The sequence below is a fragment of the Megalobrama amblycephala genome, linkage group LG9 (assembly GCF_018812025.1).
Source record: "Megalobrama amblycephala isolate DHTTF-2021 linkage group LG9, ASM1881202v1, whole genome shotgun sequence".
In the NCBI taxonomy this organism is placed as follows: Eukaryota; Metazoa; Chordata; class Actinopteri; order Cypriniformes; family Xenocyprididae; genus Megalobrama; species Megalobrama amblycephala.
The window spans coordinates 12,899,269-12,923,800 of NC_063052.1; the positions used below are offsets into that span (position 1 = coordinate 12,899,269).

Sequence of the window (24,532 nt, forward strand, 5' to 3'; positions counted from 1 at the left end):
TGGCTGCATGTCAGTTCAGAACAAGCAGGACAAAACCAACTGTGCCTGTGTCCTAAATTCTTGGGGCCAACCTCAGGACACAGTAACTTTGATGAAGCTGCTGCTGGGCAATATGTGACGCGAAAGCATAATGGGTGTTTTCGCCCACCACCCACAAACACACACTCCCACTCACATTCAGTCAATTGTAAGGCTTTTAAATAAGTCTGTGCTGGAGAAAGTGATAGTGAGTGTGAGGTAGCAAGTATGTTTGTTTTTTAGTGAGTAAGTGGCAGGATTGTGGCCAGCGCAGGCTGAGTGTGTCGGAACAGCTTCTAATGTTATTTTCCTTCAATAACAGAGCTGTGTGTGATCCTAAATTCCTTACCTTATTATTTAGTCAAGGCTTTAGCCAAACAATTACAGCTTAAAGCCGGCACACACATATAAACCTGTGAGCCTGCGTAAGTTTGACCTACACTGAGATCAGTCCTTTATCAAATTCCTTATAACTAGAAAAAGTTAAACAAAACAAAAAGACTTTGTATATTTTCACTTGCGCAAAATGATCATAGCTTCAACAGTGATGGCAAAACATCCTAAGAACGTTTTGATCATGATCCTATTAAGTTATGAAGAACTTTCTGAATGTTCTCAGAACATCCAGTCCACGTTTATTTGAACATTAGAGAAAACATTAAAGGCACAACATGTAGGATTTTTGGATTTTAAAGGTGCCCTAGAATTGAAAATTGAATTTACCTTGGCATAGTTAAATAATTAGAGTTCTGTATATGGAAATGACATATAGTGAGTCTCAAACACCATTGTTTCCTCCTTCTTATGTAAATTTGATTTTTGCAAAAGACTTCTGAAGAACAGGCGAATCTCAACATAACACAGACTGTGACGCAACAGTCAGGATCATTAATATGTACGCCCCCAATATTTGCATATGCCAGCTCATGTTCAAGGCATTAGACAAGCCGGTATTAACGTCTGGAGCAGCACAGAGCTGAATCATCAGACTAGATAAGCAAGCAAGGAAAATAGCGATGGCAGATGGAGTGATAATAACTGACATGATCCATGATATTGTGATATTTTTTGTGATATTTGTAAATTGTCTTTCTAAATGTTTCGTTAGCATGTTGCTAATGTACTGTTAAATGTGGTTAACGTTACTTACTGTATTCACGGAGACTAAGCCATGTCGTTATTTTCATTATTAAACACTTGCAGTCTGTATAATTCATAAACACAACTTCATTCTTTATAAATCTCTCCAACAGTGTGTAATGTTAGCATTAGCCGTTAGCCACGGAGCATAGCCTCAAACTCATTCAGAATCAAATGTAAACATCCAAATAAATACTATACTTACATGATCTGATATGCTGCATGACAAACACTTTGTAAAGATCCATTTTGAGGGTTATATTAGCTGTGTGAACTTTGTTTATGCAATGTATTATAGAGTTGCGAGCTTGGGGGCGGGGAGCGCGAGCATTTAAAGGGGAATCACGCATATTTAATTATGCCCCAAAATAGACAGTTAAAAAATGTAATAATAATAAATCTATGGGATATTTTGAGCTGAAACTTCACAGACACATTCAGGGGACACCTTAGACTTGTATTACATCTTGTGAAAAAGGGTTCTAGGGCACCTTTAAAATATCCAAAAACCACTAGAATAATGTTATATATTTTGTTGACTTGTGTACGTACATTATCCCAAATGTTTCCGAGAATGTTAAAATCCAGAGAAATAAGCCATTTTAACCAGTGTGTCCGACATCATATCTGCATTACCCTCGATTTTTTATTTTGTAGAAATCATAGAAACACCAAAGACACTTTAATATATTATGAGTTTTATTAGACAGGTGAGCAACTGTTTGGATTAATTCATCGACAGAAAACTAATCATGTTATATAGCTCAACACAGTAAGTCTTATTATTTAAATCTTGTTTTCTTGATTTACCGTGAGCACCATGCCTAATATCGATCTAGCTTACTGCAGTGTGCAACAAGTGTCTCATAGCAGCTGCCGAATGAACGCACAGAGAAGCACTATAACAACTTTTCACACTCAAATGCATCTAATATGATAAACAGCGCTGCGTTATCCCTCATACACTTGACCAGAAGAAGCGGAAGCGACGACTGTGGCATATTAAAAGTCCCTCTGCTCTCGAGATGTGTGTCGTGCTCGTCTCTCATTAGCAATCGCTCCAGCTGCCCCGTTCAGCTCCCACAGCACTCGGTCCTGCTCTGCTTCATAATAGAGAATCATTAATAATCTCATCCATGAACTGATGAACATGATTTCCCATCGGATTCTTTTCCACCGGCTGTAGACGTTAAGACAACACCTCCCATGATTCTGCGAAAAACAAGGTGTCATCAAGCTACGCCTTTGTTTTGAATTAGCAACTTCTAGTGGTGAAAATTTACGTATCGTGGCTTTAAGGGAACATTCCATTTTATCATTTTACAAACATTATGGGAACGTTACTTTGGAATGTTCTCTGAACATTTTGAAACAAGTAGTAAGTAGTAGTTCTAAAAAAAAAACATTCCATGAATGATGCATATAGAATGTTTTTGTGCTAATGTTTTTAAACACCAGGTAACTTTGAATGAACATTCTATTAATGTTACTGGAAGAACATTTGTATATAACTTCAAGAGAACATTGCCAGAATGTTAGCCAAAGTTCCCTTTTAGGTTCTTTTTTTGTTAAATTTAACACTTCGCACTTAAAGGGGACCTATTATGCCCCTTTTGCAAGATGTAATATAAGTCTCTGGTGTCCCCAGAATGTGTCTGTGAAGTTTCAGCTCAAAATACCCCACAGATCATTTATTATAGCTTGCCAAATTTGCTCCTATTTGAGTGTGAGCAAAAACACACAGTTTTTGTGTGTGTCCCTTTAAACGCAAATGAGCTGCTGCTCCCGCCCGCTTTCCAAAAGAGGGTGGGGCTTTAACAGCTCAACAACAACAAAGCTGGAGAATCTCACGCAGCCAAAATGAGGATTGTCAGTAACGGTGTTCAGCCTTACATTGTTCAAACCGGAGTCGGACACTGATGGAGAGACTCAGGAAGAAGTTAAAACTTTTAGAATGAAACTGGACGTTAGTGGATAAATGTATGTAGTTGCTGTGGAGTTGATTCAACTCATCCACTAGCATGTGCCGTCATGCTAATCTTTTGTGCAGTCCGGCTTAAAATGACGGCATGACAACAACACTCTACTACAACAACTCTTCCTCTTCTCTAAAGCAGCCCAACATGGCCTCACCCCCTTTGTTGCATGTTCTCGGGGGCGGGGTTTATGTAAATTTTAGGGTTTGTGATGTCACCCAACCGGGAAGAAGCTCGTTGTAGTCCCTACCAGCCGTTTGTTGTAGTCCTTAAAAAGCTATTTCTGTAAAAGAAAATATCTCACTTTGCATTGAACTTTGAGCGTCGTAACTTTGCAGATGTTGTTTATGCTCAAACAGCAACATTACACACTAACTAAAGCTAAAAAAGTGAAAGCATAATCAACCACCCCTTTAAAACATTCAGATCTATTTCAGACTCATTTCGACAAAACATTCTTTTCATAGTCTTCTGGCTCATTCACATGGTTTTGGCAAATGTTCCTGGCTTCCATCTTGTTGTCCTGCCATGCACACCATTCTTGTTCAGTCCCTGATGGTGGACACTACTTTAGCCAATGCAGATTCTGAGATTACTCTGGGGTTCTTTGCAACCTTCTGGAATACATCGTGCTCTTGGAGTGACTTTTGTTGGATGGCCACACCTAGGAAGAGTAACAGTTGTGTTAAATGTCTTCCATTTGGACACTATCGGCCAAACTGTAACATTTTTCAGCCTGGCAAGCATGACAGTGTTTTAATTTGATTCTTTAGTATAGTCTGGTCTACTAAACACGTCATGCTCTGATATTGAATAATGACTGTAACAGGAAAATATTTAAGACCATTCATACTGAAAACCAAGATCAAAGCTCACCTGCAATGCGGCTCTCTTTCGCCCTCTGCTGTTATGCAGGAATACTGCAGTGCAGAAACAAATAGAGACTTGTGTGTTGGTTCTCAAAATAACTAACCTGTTCATGCTCAGAAATAGCATTTTATAACAATCAGATTGTGTTTAGAATAACTTACTTCACTTAAGTATTACTGAACTTGGACTTTTACTCTGTTGCATTTTATTTCAGACAAAATGATATATATTTTGCAATATCATTTAGATCTCTGAAGTACATAGGTCATCATGACTTAAAGGGATAGTTCACCCAAAAATTAAAATCCTGTCATCATTTACTCACCCTCAAGTTGTTCCAAACCTGTTTGAATTTCTTTTTTCTGCTGAACACAAAAGAAGATATTTTGAAGAATATGGGTAGCCAAACAGTTGATGGACCCCATTGACTTCCATAGTATGGAAAAAAAAATACTATGGAAGTCAATGGGGTCCATCACATTTTTGGTTAATGACATTCTTCAAAATATCTTATTTTGTGCCCATCAGAAGAATGAAGCGTGAGGGTGAGTAAATGATAACAGAATTTTCATTTTTGGGTGAACTGTCCCTTTAAATATTTCATTAGTCATCATAATCTTTGACCTACAGCATTGCTGAAGATGGACAAACTTGTGTAAACACAGACAGGAATCTGTCTATAAACTATTCAAATGTCAAACAACTATAAAAGCTGTGGCTGAATTTAATGTTTAACAATCTCAGGTAACTGGCTTCAGTTTTAACATCTGATGTTGTCAATAGAGTCTTATTTAAAAATATATTGTCGATGCCAGAACAATCTGTATGAATAATACGCCAAATTCTCCATTCCCTACACTTCGCAACCTCATACATCATTACCAAAACAAACCCACCACGCGTGTTTTTCCCGCAAAAGTGACGTCACGGCAGCCACTCTTTTGAACCCCTAGAGCGCACGAGCGCGTCTTAACTCCAGTGCAAATGAAAACGATTATTCTTTAAGCTTATTTCCCAGACAGTTCTCGCATTTTATGGGCGTCGTTTAAAGATTAAGCAGCACACACTTCAGGCAGGAATTTGCACTCGAGCGGAAATGTAGTCTGAGAGGCAGCTCGGGAGGCGGAAGTGATGTTAGAGCAGCAGTCTGCTCCGTCCATGTTATTATTGTTATTTTGGCTGTGTGATGGTTCACGGACGGCGGCCAGCCCGGGATTTCTCCGGTTACCAGCGCAGACACGAACGGCTAGCAGGCCACACGTTACAGCTGCGCGTCTGTCTCACGACAGTTTGATCGCCAGCGTTGACAAAACGCGCAAACGTCGCTCTGCGCAGCGCTCGCCGAGGACTGTCTTTATTATTGACACTGCAACAGACATGAACGGCATCACCAAGAGCAGATTTGAGGTAACTCATATCGAGCGAGCCGTGGACGTGAGCGTTGAACTGTGATAGTTTGCCTGATGAAACGAAAACGGGCGGTGGCAGGCTGTCTGAGCGATGACAGTGTGTTTAAGCGTATGTTTGTGTTGGTGGGCGCGCGCGCGCGTGAGTGACTGACTGACTGCGTGCGTGCCCGCGCGTGTATGTCTGCAAGGGTACTGTGTGTGTTTTGGACCGAGCAGGGCTCTATTTTTACGTGCCATGTTTAGGCTTTTGTTCGTCAAGGGTAATCCCGTTCTAACACAACGGCACCAGCTGACCGTGTCAGCTACGGGCGTTGCGCATGAATCCGTTTAACGTTAGAGTTGGCTGCTGTTCTTGGAGTTTAGATCAAGCTGATTGGTTTGCTTACGTGCCCTGAATGCGAGGGCTTGAGAAGATCTCACAAAGCAGCAGTGTTATCTAAGACACTCGCTGGTGTTATTTGTCCTGTAAGCGTTAAGTTGCACCAGGGCGAGGCGTGTCTGAACCAGCTTTCAGCATATTGATTGTGTATGAGCATAACTGCTGCTGTATGAGCTTTATATAACCATCTGCTTCATTTCATTCTGTCCAGGTGTTCTCAAACAGTGATGAGGCCCTTATCAACAAAAAACTCCCCAAAGAGCTTCTGCTCAGGTGAGCCGGCCATGATGAATGACTCTGTTGTGATGGATGTCACGTTACATTGTAATAAGTTATCTATCTATCTATCGTTCTATCTATCATTCTATCTATCGTTCTATCTATCATTCTATTTATTCTATCTATCTATCTATCTATCTATCTATCATTCTGTCATTCTATCTAGCTATCGTTCTTTCATTCTATCTATCTTTCTATCATTCTATCGTTCTACCTACTTATTGTTCTATATTCTGTCTGTCATCTATCTATTGTTCTAGCATTCTAACGTTGTCTATTTATCTATCGTTCTTTCATTCTATCTATCGTTCTTTCGTTCTATCTATCGTTCTTTCATTCTATCTATCTATCCTCTATCTTTCTATTTCTCATTCTATCTATCTATCTATCTATCTATCTATCTGTCTGTCTATCATTCTTTCTGTCATTCTATCATTCTATCTTTCTATCCATCATTCTATCTATTGTTCTATCTGTCATTCTATATATCTATCATTCTATCTGTCTATCGTTCTATCTATCATTCTATCGTTCTATCTATCATTCTATCTATCGTTCTATTTATTCTGTCTGTTATCTATCTATCTATCTATCTATCTATCTATCTATCTATCTATCTGTCGTTCTGTCATTCTAACTATCTAGCTATCGTTCTTTCATTCTATCTATCTTTCTATCATTCTATCGTTCTACCTACTTATTCTATATTCTGTCTGTCATCTATCTATTGTTCTAGCATTCTAACGTTGTCTATTTATCTGTCGTTCTTTCGTTCTATCTATCATTCTTTCTATCCTTCTATCTATCCTCTATCTTTCTATTTCTCATTCTATCATCTATCTATCTATCTATCGTTCTGTCATTCTATCTAGCTATCGTTCTTTCATTCTATCTATCTTTCTATCATTCTATCGTTCTACCTACTTATTGTTCTATATTCTGTCTGCCATCTATCTATTGTTCTAGCATTCTAACGTTGTCTATTTATCTATCGTTCTTTCATTCTATCTATCGTTCTTTCGTTCTATCTATCGTTCTTTCATTCTATCTATCTATCCTCTATCTTTCTATTTCTCATTCTATCTATCTATCTATCTATCTATCTATCTATCTATCTGTCTATCTGTCTGTCTATCATTCTTTCTGTCATTCTATCATTCTATCTTTCTATCCATCATTCTATCTATTGTTCTATCTGTCATTCTATATATCTATCATTCTATCTGTCCTATCGTTCTATCTATCATTCTATCGTTCTATCTATCATTCTATCTATCGTTCTATTTATTCTGTCTGTTATCTATCTATCTATCTATCTATCTATCTATCTATATCTATCTGTCGTTCTGTCATTCTAACTATCTAGCTATCGTTCTGTTGTTCTTTCATTCTATCTTTCTATCATTCTATCGTTCTACCTACTTATCGTTCTATATTCTGTCTCATCTATCTATATATTGTTCTATCGTTCTAGCGTTCTAGCATTGTCTATTTATCTGTCTATCGTTCTTTCATTCTATCGTTCTTTCGTTCTATCTATCATTCTTTCTATCCTTCTAATCTATCCTTCTATCTTTCTATTTCTCGTTCTATCTATCTATCATTCTTTCTATCATTCTATCTTTCTATCTATCCATCGTTCTATCTATCATTCTATCATTCTATCTATCATTCTATCTATTGTTCTATTTATTCTGTCTGCTATCTATCTATCTATCTATCTATCTATCTATCTATCTATCTATCTATCTATCTATCTATCGTTCTGTCATTCTAACTATCTAGCTATCGTTCTGTTGTTCTTTCGTTCTATCTTTCTATCCTTCTATCTATCCTTCTATCTTTCTATTTCTCGTATCTATCTATCTATCTATCTATCTATCATTCTTTCTATCATTCTATCTTTCTATCTATCCATCCTTCTATCTATTGTTCTATCTGTCGTTCTATATATCTATCATTCTCTCTATCCATCCTCTCTAGCTATCATTCTATCTATCTATCGTTCTATCATTCTATCGTTCTATCTATCATTCTATCTTTTTATCTCTGTCGTTCTTATCTTTCTGTCTCTATTGTTCTATCTATCATTCTATCTATCCTTCTATCTATCGTTCTATTTTTCTATCTATTGTTCTATTGTTCAATCAATCAATCAATCTCTATTGTTCTATCATTCTATCTATCATTCTATCTATTGTTCTATATCATTCTATCTTTCTATCTCTATCATTCTATCTTTCTATCTCTATCGTTCTATCTTTCTATCTCTATTGATCTATCATTCTATCTATCCTTTTATCTATCGATCGTTCTATTTATAGTTCTATCAGCATTCTATCATTCTATCTATCTATCGTTCTGTCTTTCTCTGTCATTCTATATATTGTTCTATCATTCTGTCTGTTGTTTATCTATCTATCTATTGTTGTTCTATCTTTCTATGTATTGTTCTATTTATCGTTCTCTCTCAATTTTTTCTTTTTTTTTTTTTTTCTTTTTTTTCAAATTCAGATTGCATTACATATTTTCTGTATTGTACGTTCTGCCAAAGCATTACAGGAAGTGGCTAGAGAGGAAAAAGACATTAATCAACAAGTAATCAAAAATCTCTCTTCATTTCAGGATTTTCTCCTACCTGGATGTAGTCACATTGTGCAGGTGTGCTCAAGTATCTAAGGTGTGTTCAACTGCTTGTTTAGTTAAAATTAAACAAAACGGTCAAGAATGAAGGTAGTTTGCTAACAATGTTTCCTCCTTTTCTCTGCGGATGAACAGGCTTGGAATGTTCTCGCATTAGATGGAAGCAACTGGCAGAAGATTGATCTCTTCAACTTTCAGACGGATATTGAGGTGAAAAAGCATGTCTAAAGTAAATGTTTTGGTTTGTGTTTGCAGATACAATCTTGTGTGTTATTGGCTTTTGCTTTGTATGTCCCAGTATTTCATCTGTAATATGTTGCTATGTGCTGTAAATTGTCTGTGTGTGGGATTAACACTGGGTCAGTAGGCTTTCCTACTGAATCCATAGACTGTAACGTCATCCCTGATCCTCTGTGCCTGAGCTCTCTCTCTCTCTCTCTGTGTCAGGGACGTGTGGTGGAGAACATCTCGAAGCGATGTGGGGGTTTTTTGAGGCAGCTCAGTCTTCGGGGTTGCCTCAGTGTTGGAGATGCATCCATGAAGTGAGCCACAGTACTTTTTTGTTAATTAAATTAAGGATTGCACAGTACATGCAGTTAATGAACCTGTTCTATCAGCACTTGGGTGCATTTAAGCAACTCAACGTGGCAAGTGATAAAAGTTATTTCAGTAACACTTTACTTAAAGCCTTTATATATTATGCATTATAAAAGTATTTTTAATGCATTAATTATTCCTTGTAATGCACCTTATAATGCATTGAATGGTCTCATGAATAATTGTTATAATACATTATAATACTTATCTATTTATATTTTAGAAAGTAGAATGCATTAAAACACATGGAAAACAACCAATCTGCAAAAATTATAATGCATTTTAACTTTGGTTAAAATTATTTATGAACAGATATAATGTATTCAAAAGTACATTATGAATAATGCATTATACATAAAGGCATTTTTGGGATAGTCCACCCATAAATGAAAATTCTGTCATCATTTACTCACCCTCAAGATGTTCCAAACCTGTATGAATTTCTTTCTTGTGTTGTAAAAAGAAGATATTTTGAAGAATATGTGTAACCAGACATTTGATGGGAGCCATTGACTATTGACATCGTAGGAAATGGCTACCGTCAACTGTTTGGTTACCAACATTCTTTAAAATATCTTCTTTTTAGTTCAACACAAGAAAGAAATTCATACAGGTTTGGAAATGATGATAGAATTTTCATTTTTGGGTAAACTAACCCTAAGTTTTTTCAGTAAATCAGTTTTTGTTCTCACTGGCTGTGATTTGTGAAGCACGATTGGGCATTTTGTTGAACACTTGGTTTTGAATGGAATTTTAGTGGTTTCTATTTCTCATTGACCCCGCCCACTGTGAAATCTCATTGGTCCTACATCCCTTTTAATACAATTGTACATTTATATATCACATATCTTCTGAATATCCGATTGGATTGTGCAGCAGTTTAGCTTTCACTGTGACAAATGGCTTGTCGTTGGAAACCTGTCATATTGCGGCTGTTTCGGACATGATTTAAAGGATCATTTGTTGCTGTTGTTGTTTTGATTTTTTTTTTTTTTTTTTTTTTTAGTGTGTAGTTTTTCAGTTTAACATGAGAGGTTTAATTTGATTTGACAGGACCTTTGCTCAGAACTGTCGCAACATTGAACATCTGAACCTCAACGGCTGTACCAAGATCACGGACTCCACCTGCATCAGCCTTAGCAAGTTCTGCTCCAAACTCCGTCACCTTGACCTGACCTCCTGCGTGTCCATCACCAATCATGCACTTAAGGCCTTAAGGTGGGGGGAAGTTATAAGGGCTAGAGGGTCAAAATTTAAGCTGGGTGATTTGTTTTGTTTTGGTCGTTAAGCCATAAATATTTAGCGCAAAACAGGTCATCAGTGTTTTTGATTGCTTTTGCCATGAGTGAAAGGCACTTGTATGTTTTTTTAAACTCCTGTGTCTGCAAAATTTTCATTTTTAAGGAATACACTGGCATATAGATGACCTCAAAGCTAACACTTGACATTAAAGAGTCTTTAAAACTAAACCAGGAAGTGTTAAATTAAAGCTCAGATTGGATTTCATTGTGTCGAGAGGGTGACTTTGTTAATGATTGTAAAGTCTGTCACCTCTGTCAGCTTTCTTTAATGAATCTTTTCCACAGCTGCGGTAGATTATACTGTATGAGCTGGTGAAACAGGAAATTCTGAGAGTGAATATTTAAACGGTGACTTAGGAACAATTATTAACTCTTTGTTAGACATTTCAGAAAATTAGTGTTTACATTCCCACACCTTAACAGCACGTAGTACGGTTTGAAATACAGAAAACATATTTTGAAAATAAAATAATGTTATTATTTTAAAAGAAATTTTGGATGGTTTATATTGATCCTCATAACAGGGTTTATTATCACCTGAAAATGAAAATTTATAATATTTTAATAATTTAATTTATTGTGTTTTCTGTTGAATTATTGTTTTGTTTTTTTATTCTATTGGTTAGCTGTTCAAAAGTTTATTCATATTTTAAATTACTACACTACCATTCAGAAGTTTGGGGTTGGTAAGATTTTTTTTTTTTTTTTTTATGTTTTAGAAAGAAGTCTCTAATGCTCACCAAGGCTGCATTAATTTGATTAAACAAAATACAGTAAAAACTGTAATATTGTGAAATATTATTACAATTTAAGATAACTGTTTTCTATTTCTGTATATTTTAAAATGTAATTTATTTCTGTGATGTAAAGCTGAATTTTCAGCATCATTTCTCCAGTCTTCAGTGTCACATGATCCTTCAGAAATAATTCTAATAGGCTGATTTGCTGCTCAAAAACATTTCTTATTATAATTATAAATGTTGAAAACAGTTGTGCTGCTTCATATTTTTGTGGAAACCATGATACATTTTTTCAGGATCTTTTGATGAATAAAAAGATATTAAGAAAGAACAGCATCAATTTGAAATCTTTTGTAACATTATAAATGTCTTTACTGTCACTTTTGATCAATTTAATGCATCTTTGCTGAATAAAGGTTAATTTTATTCTTAGTGACCCCAAACTTTTGAACGGTATTGTACATTTTTGGATAGTGCAGTGGGGTTTGAGTTATTTTTAAATATTTTGGTTGCTTCATACCCTCTGTATTTGCTCTTTCTGTCTACTAGTGAGGGCTGTCGGATGTTGGAGAATCTGAACCTGTCCTGGTGTGATCAGATCACGAGTGATGGCATCGAGGCTCTCAGCCGTGGCTGCATAGGTCTCAGAGCTCTGTTTCTGAGAGGTTGCACACAGGTACACACATATATACAAACACACACTCACACAAAACACTAAAGCATTGATGTTGTCACATGATTATTGTTGAAGACGACATGAAACGGAAACTGCGATAGTGTTTTCTTCCCTATTGTGATGTATATCCAAGTGAAACGCTTCTTGAACGAAAAAATGTAGGGCGGGACTTGATTTTGGCAATTGGGAATTGATTGGATGGTTGTGGTTTGCTATTGGTCGATCTCATGTAAGTGACAGTTTGCCCCACCCTCACACCACTAAATGCGTCATTAGAGAACAGAAGAGATGTCACTGCAAAGGGTGGTGGTGGGGGGGTATGAGATTATGAGAGCACATGAATAAAAAAAAAAAATGTGCACGGATAAACTATTATTCATAATAAATACTGCAATATTCCAATTAAAAAACAAGAATTGTTCATTTTGATTTAATGGTGACTTTAAAGGGGACCTATTGTAATATAAGTCTCTGGTATCCCCAGAATGTGTCTGTGAAATCTCAGCTAAAAATACCCCACAGATCATTTTTATAGCATGTTAAAATTGCCACTTTTTTGGGGTGAGCAAAAAAACTCAGTTTTTGTGTGTGTCCCTTTAAATGCAAATGAGCTGCTGCTCCCGGCCCCCTTTCAAGAAGAGGGCGGAGCTTCAAGAGCTCATGCTCCAGCATACTGGCAACAACAAAACAGGACAATCTCACGCACTGAAAATGTCAGAAACTCTCAGTAGCGTTGTTCAGCCTTATAGGTTTGAACCGGAGACTCAAGAAGAAGTGACAAGAATGCAACAGGATGTTTCTGAATGGTTACTTGAAGAATTTATGGAGTTGATGTGGATCTTTAAGTCATCGATTAGCAATGTTCCGTCATCTATAAATAGCTGTACAGGTGCTTGTATGGGAACTGTTGTAAGATGCCTACAGAGCCAGAGAATATATGCTGCATGGAAATAGAACGGGTATAATTTAGTTTAATTACGGCTATAACTTATTATAACGGTTATAATGCTGACGCAGATTGTCATTGGCTGTGGGCGGGTTATCTTAGGGGGGAATCTGAATCGGCTCATTTGAAGAGACTACTTTTGATTTATGGGAATTATAAAAATGAGCGAGTGGATTTTTACCATTGTAGGCTGGTTGTTCTCACACACTGTGGACACACGTCGGTGTTCAAACACCTATTAAACTAATAGATCTTCTTTAAATGTGTCATTTCAGCTTGATGATACTGCACTGAAGCACCTTCAAAAGCACTGTCCTGAGCTCATGACAATCAACATGCAATCATGCACAGTAAGACTTTGACTTGTTACAATACTGGAGTTAATTATTGCATATCAAAAACAAACAAACAAATGCACAATACACGTCAGAACACTGAGACGGTTTATCCATCTTGCAGCAAATCACAGATGACGGCTTTGTGAGTTTGTGCCGGGGTTGTCACAAACTGCAGATGGTTTGTGTGTCTGGCTGCAGCAACATCACAGACGCTTCTCTGACTGCCCTCGGCCTCAACTGCCAATGGCTCAAGTAAAGCTTTCTTCATCTGTATGCAGACAAGCACACACACACACCCACACAGAGTCATTCACTCACATTGCGTGTGTTTTCCTCAGGATCCTGGAGGCTGCTCGCTGCTCACATGTGACTGATGCTGGTTTTACTGTTCTTGCCAGAGTGAGTAATCACACAAACACCCCAAAACAACCCAGGATTCGGAGAGCATGCTTTGAGCTGGATGACTTCGCTGATGTGACAGGATTCTTAAACAAGCTATTCCTTCTGTTTTAGAATTGTCATGAATTGGAGAAGATGGATTTAGAGGAATGTATTTTGGTGAGTTTATATTAAATCCATAATTCAGAAAAGATATATGTACAGGTGCTGGTCACATAAACTTGTATATTATAGTCATTCATTACACACAGACTGATATATTTCAAATGTTTATTTCTTTTCATTTTGATGATTATAACTGACAACTAAGGAAAATCCCAAATTGATTTTCCTTAGTTGTCAGTTATAATCTTCAAAATTAAAAGAAATAAACATTTGAAATATATCAGTCTGTGTGTAATGAATGAATATAATATACAAGTTTCACTTTCTGAATGGAATTAGTGAAATAAATCAACTTTTTGATGGTATTCTAATTATATGACCAGCACCTGTATATGGCCTAGTCATCATAGGCAAGTTTCACTTTTGTGCATATATTTATTTTTTGTTAGTATCATAATGTGTTTTACATTTATTATAGCTAATATAATAAATGTAATATATAATATAATGTAATAATGTGATAATAATGTAATATATATATATATATATATATATATATATATATATATATATATATATATATATATATATATATATATATATATATATATATATATATATCATATAAAAGTCATATATTATTCATTTATAAATTAATATAAAATAATAAAGAATTTTTTTATAATTTTATATTAATTTATATATAATATACAAATTCAAATTATTATAGCTAATAATATTTTAAATAATAATATATTAATGTAAAGTAATATATGAATTCATATATAAATTAATATAAATAATAAATAAAGTATATATATATATATATATATATATATATATATATATATATATATATATATATATATATATATAATACAAAAAATTATTATAGCTAATAATATTATAAAAAATATTAATATAAATTAATATAAACTAATAAAAAAATGGATATATAATTAAATATTATATATTATTTTATATTAATGTATATATTAATAGAAATTAATATATAAATTCACATAAAAAAATATATATATATATATATATATATATATATATATATATATATTTTTTTTTTTTTCTTCTTTTTTTCTAAGTATTTATTGAAATGTAATTTATTCCTTTGGCCAGGTTGAATTTTCAGCATCATTACTCCAGTCTTCAGTCTCACATGATCCTTCAGAAATCATTCTAATATGATGATTTGCTGCTCAAGAAACATTTCTGATTATAATCAATGTTAATCAAGTTGTGCTGCTTCATATTTTTATGCTTCATAACTGTCTTGTATTTGTTCAGTATTATTTGATAAATAGACAGTTTAAATGTATTTCAGATATAAATCTTTTGTAACATTATAAATATATTTCACTTTTGATCAGTTTAACGCATACATGCTGAATAAAAGTATTAATTTCTTTTAAAAAAATGACCCTAAATAGTGTATATTAAAAAAAAACACATAAAAATGTTGTCCTCAAATGTGATATACATATGCAATAGAATATATGGTTTGTCATTGACTGATTTTTTTTTTTTTTTTAAATGCTGTTCATCGTTCTGTTTTGATTTATTATACTTTAATTTTTGTGCATTTTTAAAGAAATCCTGAGGTTTTTCTTTTTACTGCTTTAGAGCTGTAGCTGTGTCTGTTTCCACGCAGCAGTTTATCCTGGTTAGTCGGCATGCTAAAATTAATGTTCTGTGTCTGTACGTCCAATTCAGGTGACTGATAACACCCTGGTTCAGCTCTCAATCCACTGCCCTCGGCTGCAGGCGCTGGTGAGTGCCAAGAAGTGTTTAAGACAGAGAATGTGTGGGAGTATTGCTTCCATGCTTGTTATTTATGGCTTTTCTGTAAAGGAATTATAGAGCACCTACATTTGTTTTTGCCTGCTCACTTCTGTGTGTGTGTGTGTGTGTGTTTTCCAGAGCCTGTCACACTGTGAGTTGATAACAGATGATGGAATCAGACATCTGAGCAGCAGTGTGTGTGGTCAGGAGCGTCTGCAGGTCGTGGAGTTGGACAACTGCCCCTTGATCACAGACATCACACTGGAGCACCTCAAGAGTTGCCAGCGTCTGGAACGCATTGAGCTCTATGACTGCCAGCAGGTCTCCCGCGCAGGCATCAAACGAATCCGGGTCTGTGGAAAAACAATCGCAACTCCCACACATAGTCTCAGCTTTAACAACCATGTATAGACTAAAATGATTTATTTGCAAAATTCAAATGTGCAGTGTCTGTTTGCATTGCCAGCAAGACAGTGCATTAAATTCTAAAAATGGGCTGGAGTACCTGAGCAATGAACAATCACGAAAACACAATTCTATTTTCATCTGTAACATCTATTAACAAACATGTCAAAATGGGCCTCATTTAATTTGTCCTTGGTTACAGTGTCATTAGGGGTAAAGTGGCCAGAAATTTGTGTCAACAGCAATCATGGCGACTCGTAGTCCGGGTCAGCGTCAAATACTGGAGAGGTTTTGGGGGCGTTCATATAGGACTCATTCTTCTCACTATAGACTAGAGCAGTGGTCACCAACCTTTTTAAGCCCAAGATCCCTGACCTCGACCTTTTTGAAAGACAAGATCTACTTGATAGAAAAAGACAGCCCAGATTGTATTTAGTATTTTTTTCGTGGTCAATGTAGATTCTTATTTATTTATTTATTTTTACAAGCAAATTGGCAGATTCTGATACTGGTTGCAGATATTTATTATTAATATTATTATAATAAACAAAAATACATAGCCATTTCAAATTAGAGGAAGGAATGCTTTTTAATCACAATCCAAACAAAGATGCTACGCACGTTGCATGAGCAGTTGTTTTTTATTTGAATTAGATTTAATTTCAAGATTTAAAGCAAAAACAGAACGGTCTGACTTTATCTTTGTGAAATTATAAATGCCACACACAAAAAAAGCATGAAACAAAAACAGCATGCTGAATGAGACGCAAATTTACTCTCTGACAGCAGGTGGCGCTTATGGAGCAGCAGTGATACAGCGTTTCCTTGGTTACCGCTGTAAACAAAGCTGAAATGCGCTAATAATTAGCTACTTTATTCGGAGGTAAGAGGAAAATAAAATACCATTGCCATCGAAATCTTCCTGAAGACTGATCTCCTTTTAGAGATGAATTCATAATCTCTCACCCCCAATTCAGTATTTATATATTTTTTCCCTATATTTCGAGCATCGTGAACAGTGAGCTGCTCTGCCTGCTACAGAATTTTCTCCTCTTCGCGTCCGTCTTCAGCGTCTCTGGCCTCTTGTTAACGGCCGTTTACAGACTCGGACATGATGTGGGCTATTTACCTTTATCTGTCTGTCCCAGTAGCTCCAGAAAATAACATAAAAATAAATACAAAAATACAGTACAAAGACTGGAGAAATGTAATGTATTTTTGTACTCATATTTCTGTTATTTTCGCGAGCTACTGGAACAGTGATAAAGATCGACCAGTCGATCGCGATCGACGGGTTGGCGACCACTGGACTAGAGGATAGACTGAAAATTGGTTTTGCTGCTATTTTTTGCACAATTTTGCACTTTCCTTGTAAATCAGTTAGAAGTTATTAAATACAGGGTCTACCTATAAAAGCCGTCCCCTCAATCATGAATTACTTTAATACAATATAATTTTTCAACATTTTTTGTCACAACCATGCATTCTTATTTGAAAAATATGCATTTTAAAACTTAAATTGTTTTCATAAATAATATATAATTATGATTAATTTATTAAGTATATATATATATATATATATATATATATATATATATGTATATAATTATGTAAATATATATACCATATATATTATTATAATAATACTATTAATAAACCCATAATTCATGTGCTTTATTTTAGCAGTCTTATTTATTTTTATTGTAAAATAAAAAATCCTAAAATTCAAAAATTTTTAAATCCATTTTGCATATTAATGAGCTTTGCACAGTGTATTTTTCTGATGTATATATAAATACACACACATGCATGTATATATCTAACCAAAATTATATTTATATATAAAATATTTTTATATTATAATAATTATATATATATATGTTAAAAGTTTGTCCAAAATATATTATATTTATTTACCAAATATATATATATATATATATATATATATATATATATATAATTTTTATTTTGGATGCGATTAATCCATTAAGCCCAAAGTGTGTGTGTGTGTGTGTGTGTACATATATAAAAACTGTTCACATATTGATGATCAGACTCTTTAAAATTGGTCATTATAAAAACAATATTGCTCTGTGTTTTACTGTATTACAGTGTGACTTGCAATCAAAGTCTGTGTTAAACTTGAGTTTTGGTCCTAACCTATGTGTGTAATAGGGCATTATGGTCATTTGGTTTCTATTTTTGTCAGTAGCCCCACCTAAACAAAACTCTCATTGCTCCACATAGCTGTATGTTGATCAAATATGTTCAGATTGGCTGTGAATTTCTCTTTATTTATTTTTCATTTATTTTATTTTTATTTTATTGAATTTTTGTTTTATTTTTATTTAATTAATTTTATTATTTTATTTATTATTTATTTATATTTAATGACATTTTTAATTTATTTATTCTTTGTATATATATATATATATATATATATATATATATATATATATATATATATATATATATATATATATATATATATATATATATATATATATATATATATATATAAATAAAAAATATAATAAAAACAAAGAATAAATAAATTAAAAATGTCATTAAATATTTATTTATTTATTTTATTTATTTTTTTCACACCATGTAGAGAAAAGTGAAATGTGTTATGATGTCACCTACTGCATTGTGGCTCATTCTGCTGTTGTTTCTCCTGTAGGCTCACCTTCCTGAGATCAAAGTCCACGCTTACTTTGCCCCGGTCACACCCCCTCCGTCAGTGCACGGAGGAGGCCAGCGTCTCTGCCGCTGCTGCGTCATACTCTGACAGAAGGAGGGGTCTCTGAGAGATGCCATAGAAAGTCAAGCTGTCAGTCAACCTCTAAACTCCGCCCTGCCCCTGCTCCACACCACTACGAGGCGCTGTGTAGGGTTGTGGCTACGGGAGGCATGGCTTGTTCACTGAGCGGTTGCCTGGCAGCAGGATGGACATGAACATGTAACGCAAAATAAATACAATGCAACGTGACAAATACTACGTACATACAAATACCACCTACTTGGATGTACAAGAAAAATCAAGGAGCTACCATGTAAAATATTTCATATTTGGATATATAGAAAACAAAGTACTTAAAGCATTATGGAACTACTGAATATAGAAGGAACTTGTTGGAGGCATTTTGATGCCGTTACGACGACTACACAGTGTTTACGTCCTGCTCCTTTTCATCAACCAATAGGAATGCGTTCTATTAATGATGAGAACAAAACAGAAGCAGCAGGATGCAAGTCTGGAGTTTTGTAGGATACTCCTCCCGCCGATCGATCATGTGACTTTCTCGAACCTGAGAGCAGGAAGCTTTGAGCGTTTCTGTCTGGTTTTGCGCGCGCGTGTGTGTGTGAGAATGTTTAAATATAGAAAACGAAATATAACACTACAACAAATCAACCCATATTAAAACTGGAGTAAAATGTTCTTTATTTTCTGTTTGTGCTCACCCTAATTTGGAGAGGACAAAAAAAAAAAATCGCAGTTAAAATCATGTGAGCGAGCGAGGGGAAGAGAAGGACTGAGATTGTGCATGCGAGATAAAGTCGATTTTGGAGTTACAGTACGTCATGATTGATGTGAATGTTCAAATTTAGACAATATACATGTGCTAAGGGTGGTACATCAGGAATATTTGAGTTTCACAGTGTTTCAGTGCAATATTGAAAGCCCAGGCGTATACAACTGTGGTATGTGACAGGATTCAGAACACTCCTTATTCAGGCATTTCCTCATCCTTTCTGTATATTCACTGCCAATTACATGTAATTAAAGGGATCGTCCACCCAAAATGAACATTCTGTTATCATTTACTCACCCACGTGTTGTTCCAAATCTGTATGACTTTCTTTTTTTGTATGTGGAACACAAAAGAAGTTATTTTGAAAAATGTCTCTGTGTCCATCCAATGTTGTTTGGACCTTGTTCTTCAAAATATCTTCTGTTGTAGTTCACATGTTTGAAACAACATGAGGATGAGTAAATGATGACAGAATTTTTCAATTTTGTGTTTGAACTAGATCAGATCTGAGCATAATATGATGCAAAAATCGACAGTAGGAATACGTCAAGGCAAATAAATCAAACTTAACCCATGCAATCCGTGATTTAAAGGGACAGTTCAGCCAAAAATGTAATTTAATGTTATCTGCTCACCCTCATTTTGCTAAAAAAAAAAATGACTTTTTTATGTCTTAGTCTCAGTCAACATTCACTTTCATTATATGGATCAAGTTGCATGAAAATTCTCATTTCATTCTGCCTGAAAGTCATACGAGGAAAGTCATACGTGAATGATGACAAAAATGTTATTTTTGGGTGAACTGTCTCATGCATAAAACTGATGTTCAACAGTGGGTTTGATGCATAACATTGCATATTTAAAAAACATGTTAATGAAAACAGAGTTGATCATGTAATCGATGGAAGAGTTTTGTGTCGGTGTGAGTGCCTTTGATTTTGCAACTGGAGGGACGGGTGGGTTACAGCCACAGAAATGCTTGACTCAGGGCTGCGGTGTAGTTCATCACTTTTTTTTCTCTTGTATTCCTCCTATTTAGTTGGTTTTTACCACTGGATATGATGATGATGATGATGATGATGATGAAGTGTCATCATTTCCTGTCAATGCATACACCAGTGATTCCAGTATTCTTTATCTCGACCACTTTAGAAGGCAATGCTAAACCTGTCAGCGAAAGTGAAGTTTGTTTAGAATTGTTCTGTAACAGCTAATCGGTTCCCCTCCTTCTCTCCCATATTTTTTTGACAAAGATGAAACAAGTTACCTGAATGTCCTTGTGTTCTGGTTGTTAATGTGACATTTCTTTAAATAAAAGATCTGAGCAGTGTGTCACATTCCGGATTGGTTACTTTATATTATACTCCATTCATTGTTGATGTGAATCATTTGTTTATTGACCTGTGGTTATAATAATACATGATTTATTCCTCCCTACCTCAAGCCACTACCACAGATGTACGCTCCCTCCCACCAGCTTAGGTCACTGAATGAGCAACGTTTAGTTGTTACCTCGAGGCAGAAAGTCACTTTCCAAAACCTTCACTCTCTCTGTTCCTCTCTGGTGGAATGAGCTGTCAACCTCCACCCGAATTGCTGAGAACAATCTGTTTAGAAGCAGCTGAAGACGCACCTCTTCTGCAGGCACTTAACCACCACACACACACACACACACACACACAGTCTAGTTGTCTAATAAACCTGGCATTGTGTACTACAACTAATGTTGGCTCTTTCATGAATGCTTTGTGTATATATAATGGCCTGAAACTAAACTAACACGTGGTAGACATTTATTTTTATAAAACATAGCTTACCAAGCTACTTAAAGTCGGAAAGCCACTTTTGATAAAAGAGTTACAAGATATTAGCTACATTTGACCTTTTTGATATTTTATAATAAAAAATTGATACAAAAAAGAAAAGCAAAGACTATCAGGATCTCAATTTAAAATGGAACATATACATGTAAGCTATACTAAAATAACCAAATAACCAAAACATTTATTTCATTTAAAATTAATGATGGTTTTGCATTATAGCATATATAGGCTATATATATATATGCATATATATGCATATATATATATATATATATATATATATATATATATATATATATATATATTTATTTATACTTGTACATACTTGTATAGTATGCATATGTGTTTGTGTGTGTGTGTATATATATATATATATATATATATATATATATATACACACACACACACATTTATAGATATGCATATACTACATACATGCACATAAATATTTACAAGTGCACACATATTTTAGTTTGAAATACATTCAAATACCACCAGGGGGAGATGAAGACAAAGAACAAGAGCATCTTGAAAACACAATTTATATGTATACAAGCATGTACAAATATTTAAAAGCAGGTATAATCTGCTTGGTGCTGATAAATGCACAAAAAGGTTATTTGAAACTCAAAGTGTCTGTGTGCGTTTATGAGATATAATAATAATACGAGGTATATTATAATTTAGAAATAATAATAGTTTAATAATATATTCAAATCTTCAACAATCTTTCAGTCCTTAAGGAAAAATGTCAACACACTGGAATAACCAGAATTACAAACAGAAATGTACTCTCGTGGAATTAGGGAGGATACATCATCAACAACAACAACAACAACAACAACAACAACAACCAATAATAATAAATTATAATAATAATAAATATAAATATAATAATAATAATAAAGATGTATAGTGTTTCTCCTGATACTATGTAATAAACGTACCTTTTTTCTATCCTGTCATACACTAATCCTGCACTAATGCATAATGAATTGTGTACACTGTACAGGTACAGAATGGGCATCTTTTCATTCAGGCATCATGCTGGACATCTGTGCGGCGTTGAAGGACCTCAAGGCCTCGGCCCAATCACTCTTCCTCGGCTTCGTTTGCCATTCAACACTCCAGTATTGCGGCTACCGGCGGTCCAGCAGCCGTGGTCGAAGCGAGAGTCCTGAACTCAGAAGGCAGCTGTCAAACTGCGGATTATTTTTGGATTAAGTGCAAACAAGAGAGCTGTGAGAGCGGCGCGCGTGCCGGCAGTTTATCCACTCATCTCCGCTAGCGGCTTGAAGCGGGCTTTTCTGAAATGGTGGCCAGGAGGGAAGAGAGCCCCGGCGGCAGGCCCCAGGATCCTCGACCTTAAGGGTTAAAGCTAACATTGTTAGCCTAGACTACCTGCACTCGGTCTGATACATTTCCACTGTTTTTATACGCGTGTTTCTTTTACATTTCCTCGCGCCTGTGGTCGCCCACACTTTATTATTGAGTGAAAACACACTTTTTCGGGGGATCAACCGTTTCGTTTCTGGGAAACTTTTTGTTGAAGTTGTTTATTTTCCGTTACTGCACTGCTAATGCACTAACAACAGACCTCAGAGTGTCTTTAAACGCAGTATTGGACTTCCTCTTTGTACACATTTCAGTGTCTCGCGTTGTTTACGCGACTCTTGACCGTCATTCTGCCGTTGTTATTGTTTCGCCGCAACCTGAGGACTGACCACAAAGCGTCCCGATGGAGGAAAATGACAACATGGACTATTTTTACCAGCAGGTTTTGCAGAAGGACGTGACCCGGCGGCTGCAGGTCGGCCCGGATCTCATCGACTACCTGAGCGACCCGCAGAGGTCCTGGGACGTTGACCAGGACAAACCCCGCCTGGATAAAACCATAGATGAGCTGACCGGATGGGTCAATTCCAGCAATTACAAGGTATATGGCTTGTGACTTGCTTTGGGGGGGTGCATATTTAAATTAAGTGTCATGGAAGGTGTGTTTTAAGGTCACATGGAACGTATGTTGTTATGAAGGATGCCTGCATTGTTCTGGAGTGACAAACCCAGCAGTTTATTTTAATATAATCTATTATTTGCATGCACATCTCCAAATGCATTAGGCTTGTTGTGCATTCATTCTGTCAGAAAAATTGTGAGAGGCTTCATTCTTAAGGTAAAAGTGCTCATATGATATATTAATATCAATGTGCATACATTATACATATTCATTTGTGTCTATGAGAGAGTGGATTTGCTGGTGGGGGGTGTTGTGAGGATGGGGGAGGGTGGCTTGGGTATTGTTCTGTTACATTGATGCTGTAAAGGCACATGTCATTGCAATGCATATGATTAATCCTTTTACATATGCTTTTTTTGTGATATTGTCACATTTAAATGCCCTGGAAATGCAAGCAGAGGCTTTTATGCTGGCTCATACTGCTGCTGATTTTCAAAAATGGTGACTTATGCTTCACTTCCCGTTTCAGAGTCACTGTTTGCATGGATCGAAACATGATTGAGTAAGGATGTTTTAAAAGCAGCATTAGATGTTCATCTAGCTGATAGTTGAGATCTTCAGGGACGGATGTTAATGGATGGCTATGACATCAGACTCATTGAGGTTGGATTTTAGAAAAGATGGGGGTGATTCATAGATTGAAGACACAGCTGTAGACTTCTACAAATATATGTGGTTTGATAAATGTAGGGTGTCTGGTTCTTAGGCCCATTGGTTAAAGATCTGGTAGACCGTTTTCATCTCTCCACTAATATTTTTTTTTTTTTTGTAAATAATTTTAATATATATATAAATTTTCTTTTACTATTTAATATACAGTACTATTAAAAAGTTTGGGGTCAGATTTTTTTTTATTTGAAGGAAATTAATATTATATATATATATATATATATATATATATATATATATATATATATATATATATATACATTTTTAGCAAGGATGCATTAAATTGATCAAAAGTGACTGTAAAGACATTTATAAATAATTTTTATTTTTCAAATAAATGCTGTTCTTTTGAATTTTTCTTATTAATAAAAGCGTCCTGAAAAAATATTAAGCAGCACAACTGTTTTCAACGTGATAATTATAAGAAATGTTTCTTGAGCAGCAAATCAGACTGGAGTAATGATGCTGA

General features: G+C 35.2%; 2 protein-coding genes and 1 long non-coding RNA gene across 48 annotated transcripts in view; 2 read left to right on the forward strand and 1 right to left on the reverse strand.

Moving 5' to 3' along the window:
• Nucleotides 1-3,439: 3,439 nt before the first annotated feature.
• LOC125275040 lies at nt 3,440-5,092 on the reverse strand. The gene is made up of 3 exons (XR_007186373.1): nt 4,901-5,092; nt 4,011-4,054; nt 3,440-3,798 (listed from the first exon to the last, which is right to left on the reverse strand). It is a non-coding gene; the product is annotated as an uncharacterized LOC125275040 (long non-coding RNA).
• On the forward strand, nt 5,045-20,884 carry fbxl2 (F-box and leucine-rich repeat protein 2). The gene is made up of 14 exons (XM_048201652.1): nt 5,045-5,411; nt 6,004-6,065; nt 8,697-8,751; nt 8,850-8,924; nt 9,162-9,256; nt 10,365-10,529; nt 11,902-12,028; nt 13,250-13,324; nt 13,434-13,564; nt 13,651-13,711; nt 13,826-13,870; nt 15,545-15,601; nt 15,752-15,964; nt 18,702-20,884. Exons 1-14 carry the CDS (start codon nt 5,136-5,138, stop codon nt 18,807-18,809), a joined length of 1,545 nt encoding a protein of 514 aa, XP_048057609.1. The 5' UTR covers nt 5,045-5,135; the 3' UTR covers nt 18,810-20,884.
• A 1,560-nt stretch (nt 20,885-22,444) lies between these two features.
• The window catches only part of clasp2 (cytoplasmic linker associated protein 2), a 64,744-nt gene continuing 62,656 nt past the window's right edge, over nt 22,445-24,532 (forward strand). For 37 of the 46 annotated variants that reach the window (XM_048201656.1, XM_048201667.1, XM_048201669.1 and 34 more), the window contains exon 1: nt 22,446-23,313. In XM_048201656.1, coding sequence (XP_048057613.1) covers nt 23,116-23,313 — 198 coding nt within the window. In that variant the 5' untranslated portion in view covers nt 22,446-23,115. Of the gene's footprint in view, nt 23,314-24,532 lie in introns of all 46 variants that reach the window. The other 9 variants (XM_048201653.1, XM_048201655.1, XM_048201654.1 and 6 more) reach the window with 2 other exon arrangements.